Below are 12,314 nucleotides of genomic sequence, written 5' to 3'. Positions count from 1 at the left end.
GTAGGATATGTTGGACTTGCAGCTGGGATGAGCGAAATCTCTCGCCCCGTGAGATTCCACTCTCGCTGGCGGTCGACGGAGAAAAGTTTCTCAGTGTGTATTTTTTTCAGTTTTCAACGTTTTCAAACAGCAATTTTAGTGCTAAAAGCATGTCTTTTAAGCGCCTAAGTACGCCTCCTGCTGGTAGGTAGAAAAAGAAGAGGAATATTTAAATGATAACTCAGCATTAAGCAGGAAAAACTGTCACAGTCATAGTACCACGATATTTTTGACTTACGATGGTCTCCACTTACGAGGACTACCTGTATATGATTGTGTTTTTATCGTTTTGAGTCGACTTGCTGAATTGCATGATTGTTATGATATAACCTGTGTGGGGAAAAAGGGAATGAGCTACATTTTGTTGGTTTTGCTTTGTGCGGTTTATACATTTAACGTTTCTTTATAATCTTTACACAGTCGATTCACCTGAGCACATCTGAAGAGACATACACAGATTTTGATTCTCAGACCAGGTCCTCCAATCGCACATACTACACTTTTGCAGTAAGTGTCTTCAGAGACACAATTCGGTCAAACGTTCATTCAAATGAGTCATAACTAAGAATGATGACCACATACATGATTTTTACCTACTTTTCTATCACGCAGCCAGTTCACCTACCCATGTACATGGCTCTTGATCCTCAGACCAGGTCTTCCAATGACATGTACCACAGACTTGCAGTAAGTATCTTCAGAGGCACATCTCACAGATATTCAGAGTTGGAGACATTCCCCACTAAGAATGTTAAATACATGACTAATTTATTCACTTTTACACAGACAGCTCATCTGATTTGTCCTAATGAGAGGTACACATCTCTTGATCCTCAGACCAGGTCCTCCAATGACATGTACCACACACTTGCAGTAGGTGTCTTCATAGACACAACTCATTTAGATAGTTAGATCTGTAAAGTATCAATAAATATGATAAACACAAGATTTATTTCTTTTCCTTTTACACAGAACCTTAACCTCAGGCCTCCTGATGACAGACATGCACTGAATCTTCAGACCAGGTTCTCCAATGGCATGTAGCACACACTTGCTGTCAGAGACTTTAGAAGCACATCTTACTCGGATATTCAGATAAAAGAAACATCCCTACGAGTGGTGAACACATGATATCTTTTTTTATTTCTTTCACACAGATGGTACACCTGAGTCCTGAGGTACATCCTGATAACTCATATAAAGCTCTGGACGCTCGCTGGGAATTTCCTGTCACATGTTTTTGAGCTGTGGATCAATATGACTATAAGAGCTTTGTATATATGACCAGTATAATGTACTGTATATGACTGCATATAGATTTTTTTTCTACATGTGTATCATAAGTTCTTGTCCTGTTCTTGTATTTGTGGATAAAATTTATCTACAACGACCAGGCATAACATTATGCCATTATTACATAACCAGTGACGTGAATAACTGATGATCTCTTCATCATGGCTCCTGTTAGTGGGTGGATTTATTTATTAGGCAGCAAGTGAACATTTCGTCCTTTAAAGTTAATTTTAGAAGAAGGAAAAATGGGCGAGAGTAAGGATTTGAGCGAGTTTGACAAATTTAGACGACTGTGTCAGAGCATAAAGCACCACATGGAAATTACGTAACTTGCAGCTGATGTACAGCATGGCATGAATTCACCCAGTTGGCATGAATTGAGGTCTGATTCCAGCTATGCTTGGTACGTTCCCTCTTGAATACTCATTGATATATGATACATCCCAGCTTGATTGGGGTAGCCTGTTGTACATTGGGGATCAAGACCAACATCCCGACCTCCATTGGTTGGTTCTGTAAATACCCAAGATCCACTTGTGGTGTCAAAGTCACCAACACAGGTTAGGCAAACTGGTTTTGGTGGAATTTGCCTTCATGTTTGTGGTGCTCTTGCTCTATGTTCAGGGCCTGAACTTGGTGATGCTGGCAAGCAGCAGGGACTACACAATTCTGAATTTTCCTCTAATCTTGGGTTTCTGCATCAGGGTAGCACTTTCCAGGGTTGGGTCAGGAATAAAGAGATGGGAGGCAATTTGTGGAGAAAAAAAAAGGCTCTGAAATGTAGCAAACGTTTTCAGTCTTATGTTCTTCAATCACTTGTACTGGACTCACAGGATATATCAGGGCAACTGCAAATGTATATATTTATTTAAAAACATAGAACTAAATAGTTGTAAAGAAAATAAAATGTTTATTATTTAAAATGTTATAAGCGTGAGTCTGATTTTAGATGATATAACAGTGAAGATGCATGTGCTGGGTCATTATGAGCCGTGTGTGTGTGTGTGTGTGTGTGTGTGTGTGTGTGTGTGTGTGTGTGTGTGTGTGTGTGTGTGTGTGTGTGTGTGTGTATTTATATATGTGTGTGTGTGTGTGTGTGTGTGTGTGTGTGTGTGTGTGTGTGTGTGTGTGTGTGTGTGTGTGTGTGTGTGGGTATGTGTGTGTGTGTGTGTGTGTGTGTGTGTATTTATATATGTGTGTGTGTGTGTGTGTGTGTGTGTGTGTGTGTGTGTGTGTGTGTGTGTGTGTGTGTGTGGGTATGTGTGTGCATGAAAAACTGTGGTCTGGGGTCGGGTCTTACATATACAGTTATTGCATTTGGTGAGACCCTTATCCAGAGTGATACATTTGTCTCACTGAGCATCACTTGTTTGCTCTTAAAATAACCCTGACGTACTCCCCCCCTTTGGTGCATTGTGGTCCCATTGTGGTATGACCCGTTTCCATAGCAACGGTTGTAAGAATCCGGTGTGCACATAAATACCTTGAGCCTCTACAACATATAACGTACACATTGAAAACAAAAATGGTTTCATAAAAGAATCAGTGGATTAATCAGTGAAATAAAAATATATACATAAAAAAAAATATATGAGAAATATACAAAATATACATAAACACATATAGAGCCTACAGATACATCAGCAGTAAGATTACAGTATATATAATACATTATAAATATATATTATACATAGAAAATATGATTCAATTCAACAGGCAGGTTTCCCATCTGGAATATAGCGTCAGATAAATAATAATAAATGAATGTTGAGATTGAACTGTAAGTGTGTGTGTTGTGTAACATATTGAGGAAGGAAGGACTAAGAAGGAGGAAGAGGAAGAACCATGCCAGTCTGTGAGGATGTTAAACAGAATCACATTCTATCCTGAACAAGTTTCACAGTTTCAACCCTGAGAGCTCCTACTGGTATTTCTGTTTTTTTTCCCTCTGGATGCAGGAGATGAACATCACCTAATGAGGTCAGGACATGTTTTAGTGGTTTGTTCTTTTTTTTTTTCTTTAATTTTATAATGTAATAAAAAATGCATTTAGTCATTTTATAATTCCAGAAACATTTTCAGACAAAAATTAGAGTTTTTAATGTTTAATAATAAACAATTTATGTAATAAATGTTATGTTAATGTTCTTCTCCCCCTTCAACACTATATATATATATATATATATATAGTCAACATTGATGATGTCACTCAGCCTGACTTCTCGACTTGTCCTGTTTTTTCTGCCCATGGTTTCAGGTAAGTAATTTACAAATGGTAATTTTTTTTAAATGTATATAACTAAATAGAACAACATTCATTTTTTGTGTTATTAGTGTTTGTCTAAAGTCAGCAGTCTCTCTCTCTCTCTCTCTCTCGATCTCTGTGTTGATGATCTCACTGTGGCTTCCTTAAAATCCATAAAAAGGTCTTAATTGATGATATCACTGTCTGAGACCTACACATCCGGTGTCAGCACATCTCTGCTTTTTTTTTCTTTTCAGTTGTTGTCTCCAAGCCAAATTGGGTTGTGAATTACACATCAAACCACATCTGTGCTCTAAACAGATCGACGGTGACCCTAGGCTGCAGATATTCAAATACAGCTGGTTATACAGTTCAGAGCGCATTCTGGACCAGAAAGCTGCTAACAGATAAAGACCCTCCTGATCTGTCTTCAGACTCAAACTACATTGGCAGGGTGCGGTATCTCGGAGACAAATTGCACGACTGCCGTCTCAGTCTGAGTGACGTGGGAGTGCAAGACAGAGGCAAATACTACTTCACATTTAACAGAAAGCAAAATAAAGAAATGTTTTAAGGTAAAGATGGAGTTGAGCTTTCTGTCACAGGTAATCCACATCAGCTGAACATTGTACTTTAATTACCATAAAAATAATATTTATTTTATGAATCATTTCAAATTCGACTAAAGAAAATTGTCAAACAAAAGAGAACTTGCATTCGCAGTTAACAGCCAACAACATCATCCGGAACTGAATGTACAAAATACAACAACTTGTTTATAAGACGAAGGATTTTGGCGTTAAATTAAAGCTCTCCAGCCTTTTAGTGCTGTGTAAGTGAATATAATTAAAGGCAGAAGAATTTACTAACATTAGAACATCAGCTGAATCAGAATCTCTCTAGAGCTTCTCTTGAATTCTTGGATAGACACACTGGCTATGTGAGCATGTGAGAATTTTGAAAAAATTCAAAGGCGTGTCGGACAGTATTTATACACAAAGCGTGTCTTCTACTCTAACTTATTTACTTTTACATGTTTTCCTCAAACCCGTCTCCTTCTGAATATTGTACCTGTCATATAGACATTCATCTTCTATCAGCATGGATAAATAGAGTTGATCTAAATATTTCTGGTTTAACAGAACACTTGTAAAAAAAACAAATACAATCCTTTTCAAAGAAAATGTGCTGTAGACCAGTGGTCCCCAACCCCCGGGCCGCGGACCGTCTGTGGGTCAATTGGTACCGGGCCGCCCAGAAAGAATACATAACTTACATTATTTGCATTTTATTTATTATCTGATTCTGAACATTGTTTTATTTTGGAAAATGACCGGATTCTCTCCACCACATGACTCACTCTTGATGTATGTCATGATGCCTCGGTCACATGTCTTACCTTCATCCACTACCTTCTTAATGGGGCTCCGGCCACTAACACAATACATAACTGCTAAATTCAAATCCCCAAGCGAGCAAAATAAACAAAAAACAACAGTGGATTCACGATTATTATTATATTTAGGAAATACGTTTTTATGGTTGTATCATTTTATTTTGTTTTATTTATCCGCCACACCTTAAAGGCCGGTGTGTGAAAATATTGTCAACTTTAAACCAGTCCGTGGTGCAAAAAAGTTTGGGGACCACTGGTCTAGACAGCAAAGACAGTTGCTCAGATATCGATAAAAACCATCGCCTTTATACAGACGAATCTCCACAGTATTTTCCACAAATATATAAAAAATTGCTCTTCTTTAAACATTAATGTGTTGTGAAAATTTCCCATTAATTACAACAAATTAACAGCTAAGTTGGCAGTTAATTCGTTGTAATTAATGGGAAAATCACAACAGTGCTGTTTAGAACGATTTATTAGGGAGAAATTGCAGAATTTGTTTCAGCTGTGACCAATAACTAGTACAGCTTGTGAGCTGGATAAAATATAGTCCAAGCTTTCTGAGTGAATACGTTTGCAACTAGTAGAGAAACAAGTACTAAATTGCAAAATCTTGTTGTTGAAAGGTCAGAAGTATAAAGTTTATGCTGTTCCAGAAAGACAAGCCAAAAAAAGATATATTATAATGATCTGTTTTCTTCTCATACACTTTTACATTCACAGCACAGTTAAAGCTCAGATATGAACAATGTCTCCGCCTATGCTAATATCTGCTACTAGATATTTCTAAAGTTTATGATTTGTATGATAATAACAATAAAGCAGGAAATCATCCTCACAGGTTGTACTGTATACTTCTCTCTTCTGAGTCACAGAGCTTCGTGTGGAGATGAATCCTGCTACTGTGGTGGAAGGAGGAAACATCACTCTCACATGTACCACCAACTGCAGTCTGACTGACATTCCGTCATTCACCTGGTACAGAAATAAGAATCTTTTATCCTCCATCTCTTTGTCCAGCCCACTCCATCTGCGATCAGTCATCCAGAGTGATGCAGGCAAATACAGTTGTGCTGTACAGGGACAAAGTTATCGCTCCCCTGCTGTCACTATCACTGTCCAATGTAAGTACAGATTTATTAATTCGCTTATAAACCTGCAAACACGAAACGCTCATGTTAAATCCACATGTAACAGCGTTCTTGTTCTCGCGTGTTATCTAGAGTTAAATCTGTCTGGCCTTCATTAAAACTCCACAGTGCAACTAGTTTCAGGATTGCAAACTTACAGCTACTTGTAGATTCATGTTTTAGCACTTTTTCTGACTTGATTACTGTTTTTCTGTGTATTAGACGATTCTTTTTTCTAAAATTATTTGACAAAAAATGTAGGGTCGTCTCATACACGGTCACACGGTAGCAAGCCGAGGAGAGACCCGCCCATACCTTTTCTCCCCAAACAGGCCTTGTGTAACTGACGTGAACAAAACAATGTAGGCAGCAAGCAGATGTGACAGGAACCAGCAAATATCAGAGCATTCTGAGCCCATAAAGATGTCAGGAGTTAAAAAAAAATACCGGTAAATAAGCCAAAGTCTTACTCTGCAAAATTCAAACTGAATGTACTCAGTTATGTGAAAGGGCATGGAAATAGAGCTGCAGAGAGCCGGTTTGGGCAAAGTTTTTTCTGTTTCATGTCAAAATATTGATTTCTTTATTTTTTTTGGTGGAAAATTGTGTTTCTGTCTCTAGATCCTCCAAAGAGAGTCTCAGTGTCCATCAGTCCCTCAGGTGAGATTGTGGAGGGCAGTACAGTGACTCTGACCTGCTACAGTGACGCAAGCCCACCTGTGGAGACCTACACCTGGTATAAAGTGAATGAAAGCTCACCTGTAGGATCCGGACAGAGTTACAGCTTCACGCTGAGCTCCAGCAGCAGTGGATGGTTTTATTGTTTGGCTCAGAATAAATACGGGAGTCAGAGAGCAGCTGCAGTGCATCTCACTGTAAAAGGTATCAGATATATTTATTGTGTTAAATACTGATTTGTTTTATTGACAAAGCTGAAGGAGTTTGAGCTGAATAATATTTGTCTGCACACAGAAGACGGAGGTGTAGTTCTGTATGGAGTTATTGGACTTGTCTGCGGATTGTTGCTTGTCATCATTGTGGCTTCGTTTATAAGGTAATCAGTGCATATTTTTCACGAGCAATTACGAACCAGTAAAGTGCATTTCTCATAATAATTTGTACAAACAGCACCATATATAGGATCTCTTGCAAAAGCCTGAACTTTAAAAAATAATTATTAGTTCATCTCTCAAAAGTAAGTATTTGTGTGAATGAACATCTCATTCCCTGCACAATAAAAAAGTTATTTTGTCATTGTTCACAAACAAAATCATCAAAATGTTTAGTCATGTTATTAGTATGATGTTGGTGGTCTAGTGGTTAGAATGCGGGATGGGAATGGTCAGGGAACCAACCCCAGCCATTAGAGTTGCACAAGCCAGTGCACTCTCAGTGCCGGTCCCAAGCCCGGATAAATAGGGAGGGTTGCGTTAGGAAGGACATCCAGCGTAAAAACTTGTGCCAAATCAAACTTGCGGATGATCTGCTGTGGCGCCCCCTAATGGGAGAAGCTGAAAGAAAGTTTTTATTAGTATGATGCTGCACAGATTTAGTGTTTCTTGATATAAACTATGGTTTGGATCACAGTGACTGAAAATGCACAAAATTTGACTTCCTTCTGGGCATCTATGAATTTCAGCACAAATTCATTTATTTGATTGCATATTTGATTTATATTGATTGCAGGAAACCGGACAGGATTCACACTTTTACTGTACTGTACAAGTGTTCGTTTGTTTCTTAGTTGTTCAGGAGATTCACCTTTGACCTGTTTTAGAGAACTGGTTGATTATTGGTTGATCTGATGTCGTTCACTCGCCTTCATTAGTGATGTTCAAGATTCTGCACAATTCATCAATTCAACACATTTACAAAAAAAAAAAGTTTTATAGAAATGTTAGATGACGGATTCTGACAATTGGTTTGATCCTTTTGCATTCAATGACGTATACAATGAACTGATGCTGAGATGTTTTGGGGTTAAAACTATTCAGGTGATAATATATTTCGATCAACATGAACATAACTGATAATGTAGGAAACAGCAGACACTCGTACACAATCCATTAAATTAATGTACAAAAGCATCCGCATTTGATCCAAAGCAACATGAAATGTTCTTATGATGAGCGCAAATGAATAAATGATGTGGAGGTTGAACAAGTCGTTTTGAGAAATCTCATTTCTGATCTGAGAAATGCTCCGAAGCAACTGAGAAAAACGGTTGCTTACGGTTACACTTTAGGTTGCAACCGTATTCATTTTAGGAGGAGGAGGTGGAGGAGGAGGAGGAGGAGATGTTTAGCTGAAGATGCCGAATCGGTTCAGGCAAGTCCAAAAAACACTATGGCACAGTGTGACTTGTATTTCTGTCTTTCTTTTTTATAAAGACTATACTATTTTCTAACACAATTTGTGTGTGCTACTAGGAAGGTTTACTTGCTAGTAAGTTGTAGATGGTTGTAGTAATAATCAACCTTAAAAAAAATCCTGAATATGCATCTAGGAGCAGTGGCCAGTGGTTTGCCCAAAACCACTAATATTCATAAGAGAACTTTGACTTTGTAAACATTTGTTTAGAAGTGTGCATATAAACGCGTGTATTTTCCAGCTTTAGACCGCGATCAGAGAGGCCTTTATCTTTTACATACACATTACAGCACACTCACATTCTTTCTGTGCACCATAACACTACAATACTGCTGCAGATGTCACCTAATCCACACCTGGTCTATGAGGAAATTGTTCACTATGCCAGTATCCAGCACCCAAGTGATCCAAGTAAGCCAGAAACATCTCCTGAGGAAACTGGTGGCTCTGAAATTCAGGAGAAGGTTCAATATGCTACTGTTCAGCAGAGTGACCCCAGGAGGGCAGGAGGTTCTACAGTGCAAACTAGTGGCTCTTGGGCTGATGATAGGTTTCAGAAAGGTTTAGAGATGGACAAGACTCAAGAGGATGGCTCTGATCAGCATGCTAATGTCAGACTGAATCACAATGCTGCTGCCTACAGGTCATAGAAACCAATAAGATCAAGATGTGTAAGTCTGGTTTTTTTGGCTATTAATATAACATGAATGCCTTCTACACATTACTATGAATTCATCTGTTGCTGATGTATTTGTTCTTGTGCAGGTCTACTGCATCTACATTTGAAGATCCATCTGCAATGTACACTTGCTACAGCGAACACAATTCCAAGACTGAACATTTTCCCAATGGCAATGGAAACAACAGCTACAGAAAGAAGACAACAAATGGGTGGATATAAACCACAAATCCATCATTTTCATAATTCTCAATTTTTTTTTTTTTTTTTTTTCAAGATACTTTTAGTAAAAAAAAATAACTTTTTCTTATATTTAACAGATGTAACCAATCTTGACTTGTTAATATTGTCAATCGTGTCTTTCTGATTATAGCTTTTGAGCTCATTATGACTTGTATAAGAAGCACAACAGATTTTCAAATACTAATGTGTTACAGATGATGGACAGTAGGGGGTGCATTTGAATACAGTTACATTGTAAGGACCTAGGCATCAACTTGATTGACTCACAAAAGCTATCTATCTATCTATCTATCTATCTATCTATCTATCTATCTATCTATCTATCTATCTATCTATCTATCTATCTATCTATCTATCTATCTATCTATACTGATTTTCTTTTCACCATTCCAAAGTTCTCAAACATTCTCAAACATTTGTGGACACCTGATCATCATAACAATATGCGCTTCCTTCCCAAACTGTTGTCAAAAAGTCTGTATGTTGTAGCTTTACAATTTCCCTCCAGAGATACTTAGAGGCTCAATAACTTTTTTTCAGCATGATGATGCCCAGGAGCACAAAGTAAACACCATGAAGACATGGTCGGTTAAATTTGAAGTAAAAGATATAAGCATAGAGCCCTGACCTCCTCAAGCCCACCGACCACCTGTGGGATGAACTGGAATACCAGGACTTTTCCCTCACCTCATTGGATAAACAAGCACAAATTTCCACAGATACCCTGTAAATCCTAATAAAAAAACGTGATTTTTGGAACGTGCACATGGGGTGTGATGGTCAGGTGTTTATATGCTTAAGGTTATACACATAGTTTACAATATCGTGTATTCATTTTTCTAAGTATAAGGACACAATTTTGTGTGGACTTATTCTTGAGTGGGATTTCTACTATATATTTTTTTGTTATGTAATGTTTGGTTTTTATTATATATAATAAAATAATATTTAATTAAATAAAAATGAATTAATTATTTTTTTTTTAATGTTGGTGTGCTTTCACTCCAGCTTACCTTATTATAAATGCAAATTTAGCACAATTTCCCAAACTTAAATGAGGGAAATTATGATGAGTTTTTACAATGTGACCACCATGAAAAGTTTTGGGGAAATTAGGGTGAAGTCCTGATCAAGTCTTATGTATTACTGAGATACGGCAATCCCCGGCTTTACCGCGGTTGGAATCTGGCGGCCCCCTCCGGTTCATCGCGGAATTGCATTTGCCACGTGGAGAGCACAATAGACCAAAAAACATATAGAGTTTTATGTTGAAATAATACAATTTATTAAAAAAGTATATAATAATTAATTATAAAATGAAGTAAATTGTTAATACAGTACAGTACTATATACATAAAATAGCATTTCTGGGGTGGCTGTTTGGGACATAACCACCGTGATGAACAGGGGTTTACTGTACTGTGTATTACAGTCCATAATCCTTGATGAATTTGCCAGTCTGTTATCGGAGAACGGTTTCAGTTCCTATGATGAGTTTTGTTCAGCGAGGATTTACAATGATGTGACGATTTCCGGAGTAGCAGAGAAGGCAGTTAGATTTATGAATTTTTTTATGTTATTGCAACTCTGCACCAATGTTTGTTGCATACATTTTGGTCATGATCCTGAAGATGCACACAAAAGTTTTGTGTTGGTGTGCAAAGTTGTCGCTAAGATACAGACTTGCATCCTGTTTGACCACAACTTCAGTGTCAAGTCAAGTCGGTTTTTATTCTCATTTAAATCATATGCTGTACAACACAACTGCACAAAAGTAACTAGGACACGGCGTCACTGCAGCACTCACCAATACGGAAGATTTGTGGCAGTTCAGGTTTACTGTCCATATAATGATAAATACTGTACATTTAAACACAACGTTTCAGCGACAATTAGTGCAAAAACAGTCATTTTAGCACAATGAGTTGTCTTGTGTAAAGAAACTAGACGTCTAGACGTGGAATGTTTCAGTACCTTTTTCCACAAGAAAGTGAAGAGTGTGTGTGAGGGGTGTGTGTGATCAGTCACAATGCTCTTGGCCTTGTGGATGCATTGTTAGATTTACTAGCATGTTAGGGGCACTTTTGTGAGGTGAAGATGCCATGTGGCAGATTTGTTGATGATTGTATATTATACTGATAGAAATAAATGGTTTTTAACAAAATTCAACATGATGTAAAATATAAATCAACCCAGGGCATCCAGGCTGCCTTTCTTTAACCTTTAACACGTGGACACGTGGTTCAAAGGTTACGAGCATAAAAGTACAATAATCCCTCGCTTTACCGCAGTTGGAATCTGGCGCCCCCTGTTTATCACGGAATTGCGATTTGCCACCTAACTAATTCGTTTGGTTGATTTTCCTGGTCTCTTGCGGAGAGCACGATAGACCAAAACACTTATAGGGAATTGTTTTATGTTAAAATAATGATAATAATAATAATTTATGAATCAAAATATAACTATTCATTATAAAATAAAGTAAAATGGTAATACAGTACTGTACAGAAAGTAAAGAATGCAGTGACGTGTATCTTTAACTCCCTTTTTTGAGGTTATAGGACACTTCAACCAATAAACAAGCAGAGAAACTAGGCTACGCTACTACAGAACTGTACACTGTACAGTACATGTACTCACTATAAATGTGATACTGTATTTCTACCATTTTACACAAAATTCATATTGCTATATTCCTGCAAATGTTTTCTGTGTGTGTTTAAAGTGTGTGGGAGGAGGATTTAAGGCTTAAACAATAAGCAATTGAGACTAATAAAAGCAAGGGATTAGAAAACTGCTAAAAAGTAAAAAAAAAAATGTAATTATGTTTTCTCTCCTTTTCTTTAACACACACACACACACACACACACACACACACACACACACACACACACACACACACACTCACACAAATCT

General features: G+C 37.6%; 2 protein-coding genes and 1 long non-coding RNA gene across 4 annotated transcripts in view; 2 read left to right on the top strand and 1 right to left on the bottom strand.

Moving 5' to 3' along the window:
• LOC310715936 (B-cell receptor CD22-like) overlaps positions 1-2,389 on the top strand; it is a 33,567-nt gene extending 31,178 nt beyond the window's left edge. The window contains exons 14-18 of the mRNA XM_083522638.1: positions 460-546; positions 652-726; positions 826-912; positions 1,012-1,064; positions 1,197-2,389. Of these exons, the coding sequence (XP_083378764.1) occupies positions 460-546; positions 652-726; positions 826-912; positions 1,012-1,064; positions 1,197-1,209 (315 nt within the window). The 3' untranslated portion in view covers positions 1,210-2,389. The remainder of the gene's footprint in view (positions 1-459; positions 547-651; positions 727-825; positions 913-1,011; positions 1,065-1,196) is intronic.
• Positions 2,390-3,166: 777 nt separating this feature from the next.
• On the top strand, positions 3,167-10,203 carry LOC310715940 (B-cell receptor CD22-like). Of its 2 annotated transcripts, none has more exons than XM_083522646.1 (9): positions 3,167-3,312; positions 3,523-3,589; positions 3,835-4,182; positions 5,852-6,100; positions 6,728-6,988; positions 7,079-7,160; positions 8,377-8,434; positions 8,815-9,147; positions 9,242-10,203. In XM_083522646.1, the coding sequence occupies exons 4-8, from the start codon at positions 5,866-5,868 to the stop codon at positions 9,124-9,126; spliced, it is 948 nt and encodes a 315-aa protein (XP_083378772.1). In that variant the 5' UTR covers positions 3,167-3,312; positions 3,523-3,589; positions 3,835-4,182; positions 5,852-5,865; the 3' UTR covers positions 9,127-9,147; positions 9,242-10,203. The 2 variants fall into 2 exon arrangements, with proteins under 2 accessions (XP_083378772.1, XP_083378771.1); XM_083522645.1 differs by having other exon boundaries at positions 8,374-8,434.
• Positions 4,595-5,933, bottom strand: LOC310715941. The gene is made up of 2 exons (XR_014530454.1): positions 5,832-5,933; positions 4,595-5,734 (listed from the first exon to the last, which is right to left on the bottom strand). It is a non-coding gene; the product is annotated as an uncharacterized lncRNA (long non-coding RNA).
• Positions 10,204-12,314: the final 2,111 nt, after the last annotated feature.

The sequence above is a fragment of the Silurus aristotelis genome, assembly GCF_946808225.1.
Source record: "Silurus aristotelis genome assembly, chromosome: 20".
NCBI lineage: Eukaryota > Metazoa > Chordata > Actinopteri > Siluriformes > Siluridae > Silurus > Silurus aristotelis.
Note: the sequence above shows the minus strand (reverse complement) of the source record. Positions and strands in the feature narration are given on the sequence as shown.

What these genes read in the sequence shown, in the direction of transcription:
- LOC310715940 (XM_083522645.1), top strand. Translation starts at nt 5,866, where the DNA reads ATGAATCCTGCTACTGTGGTGGAAGGAGGAAACATCACTCTCACATGT. An exon ending in AGTGCATCTCACTGTAAAAG is followed by an intron (nt 6,989 to 7,078) that starts GTATCAGATATA and finishes GTCTGCACACAG; the next exon opens with AAGACGGAGGTGTAGTTCTG. An exon ending in ATTGTGGCTTCGTTTATAAG is followed by an intron (nt 7,161 to 8,373) that starts GTAATCAGTGCA and finishes TATTCATTTTAG; the next exon opens with GAGGAGGAGGTGGAGGAGGA.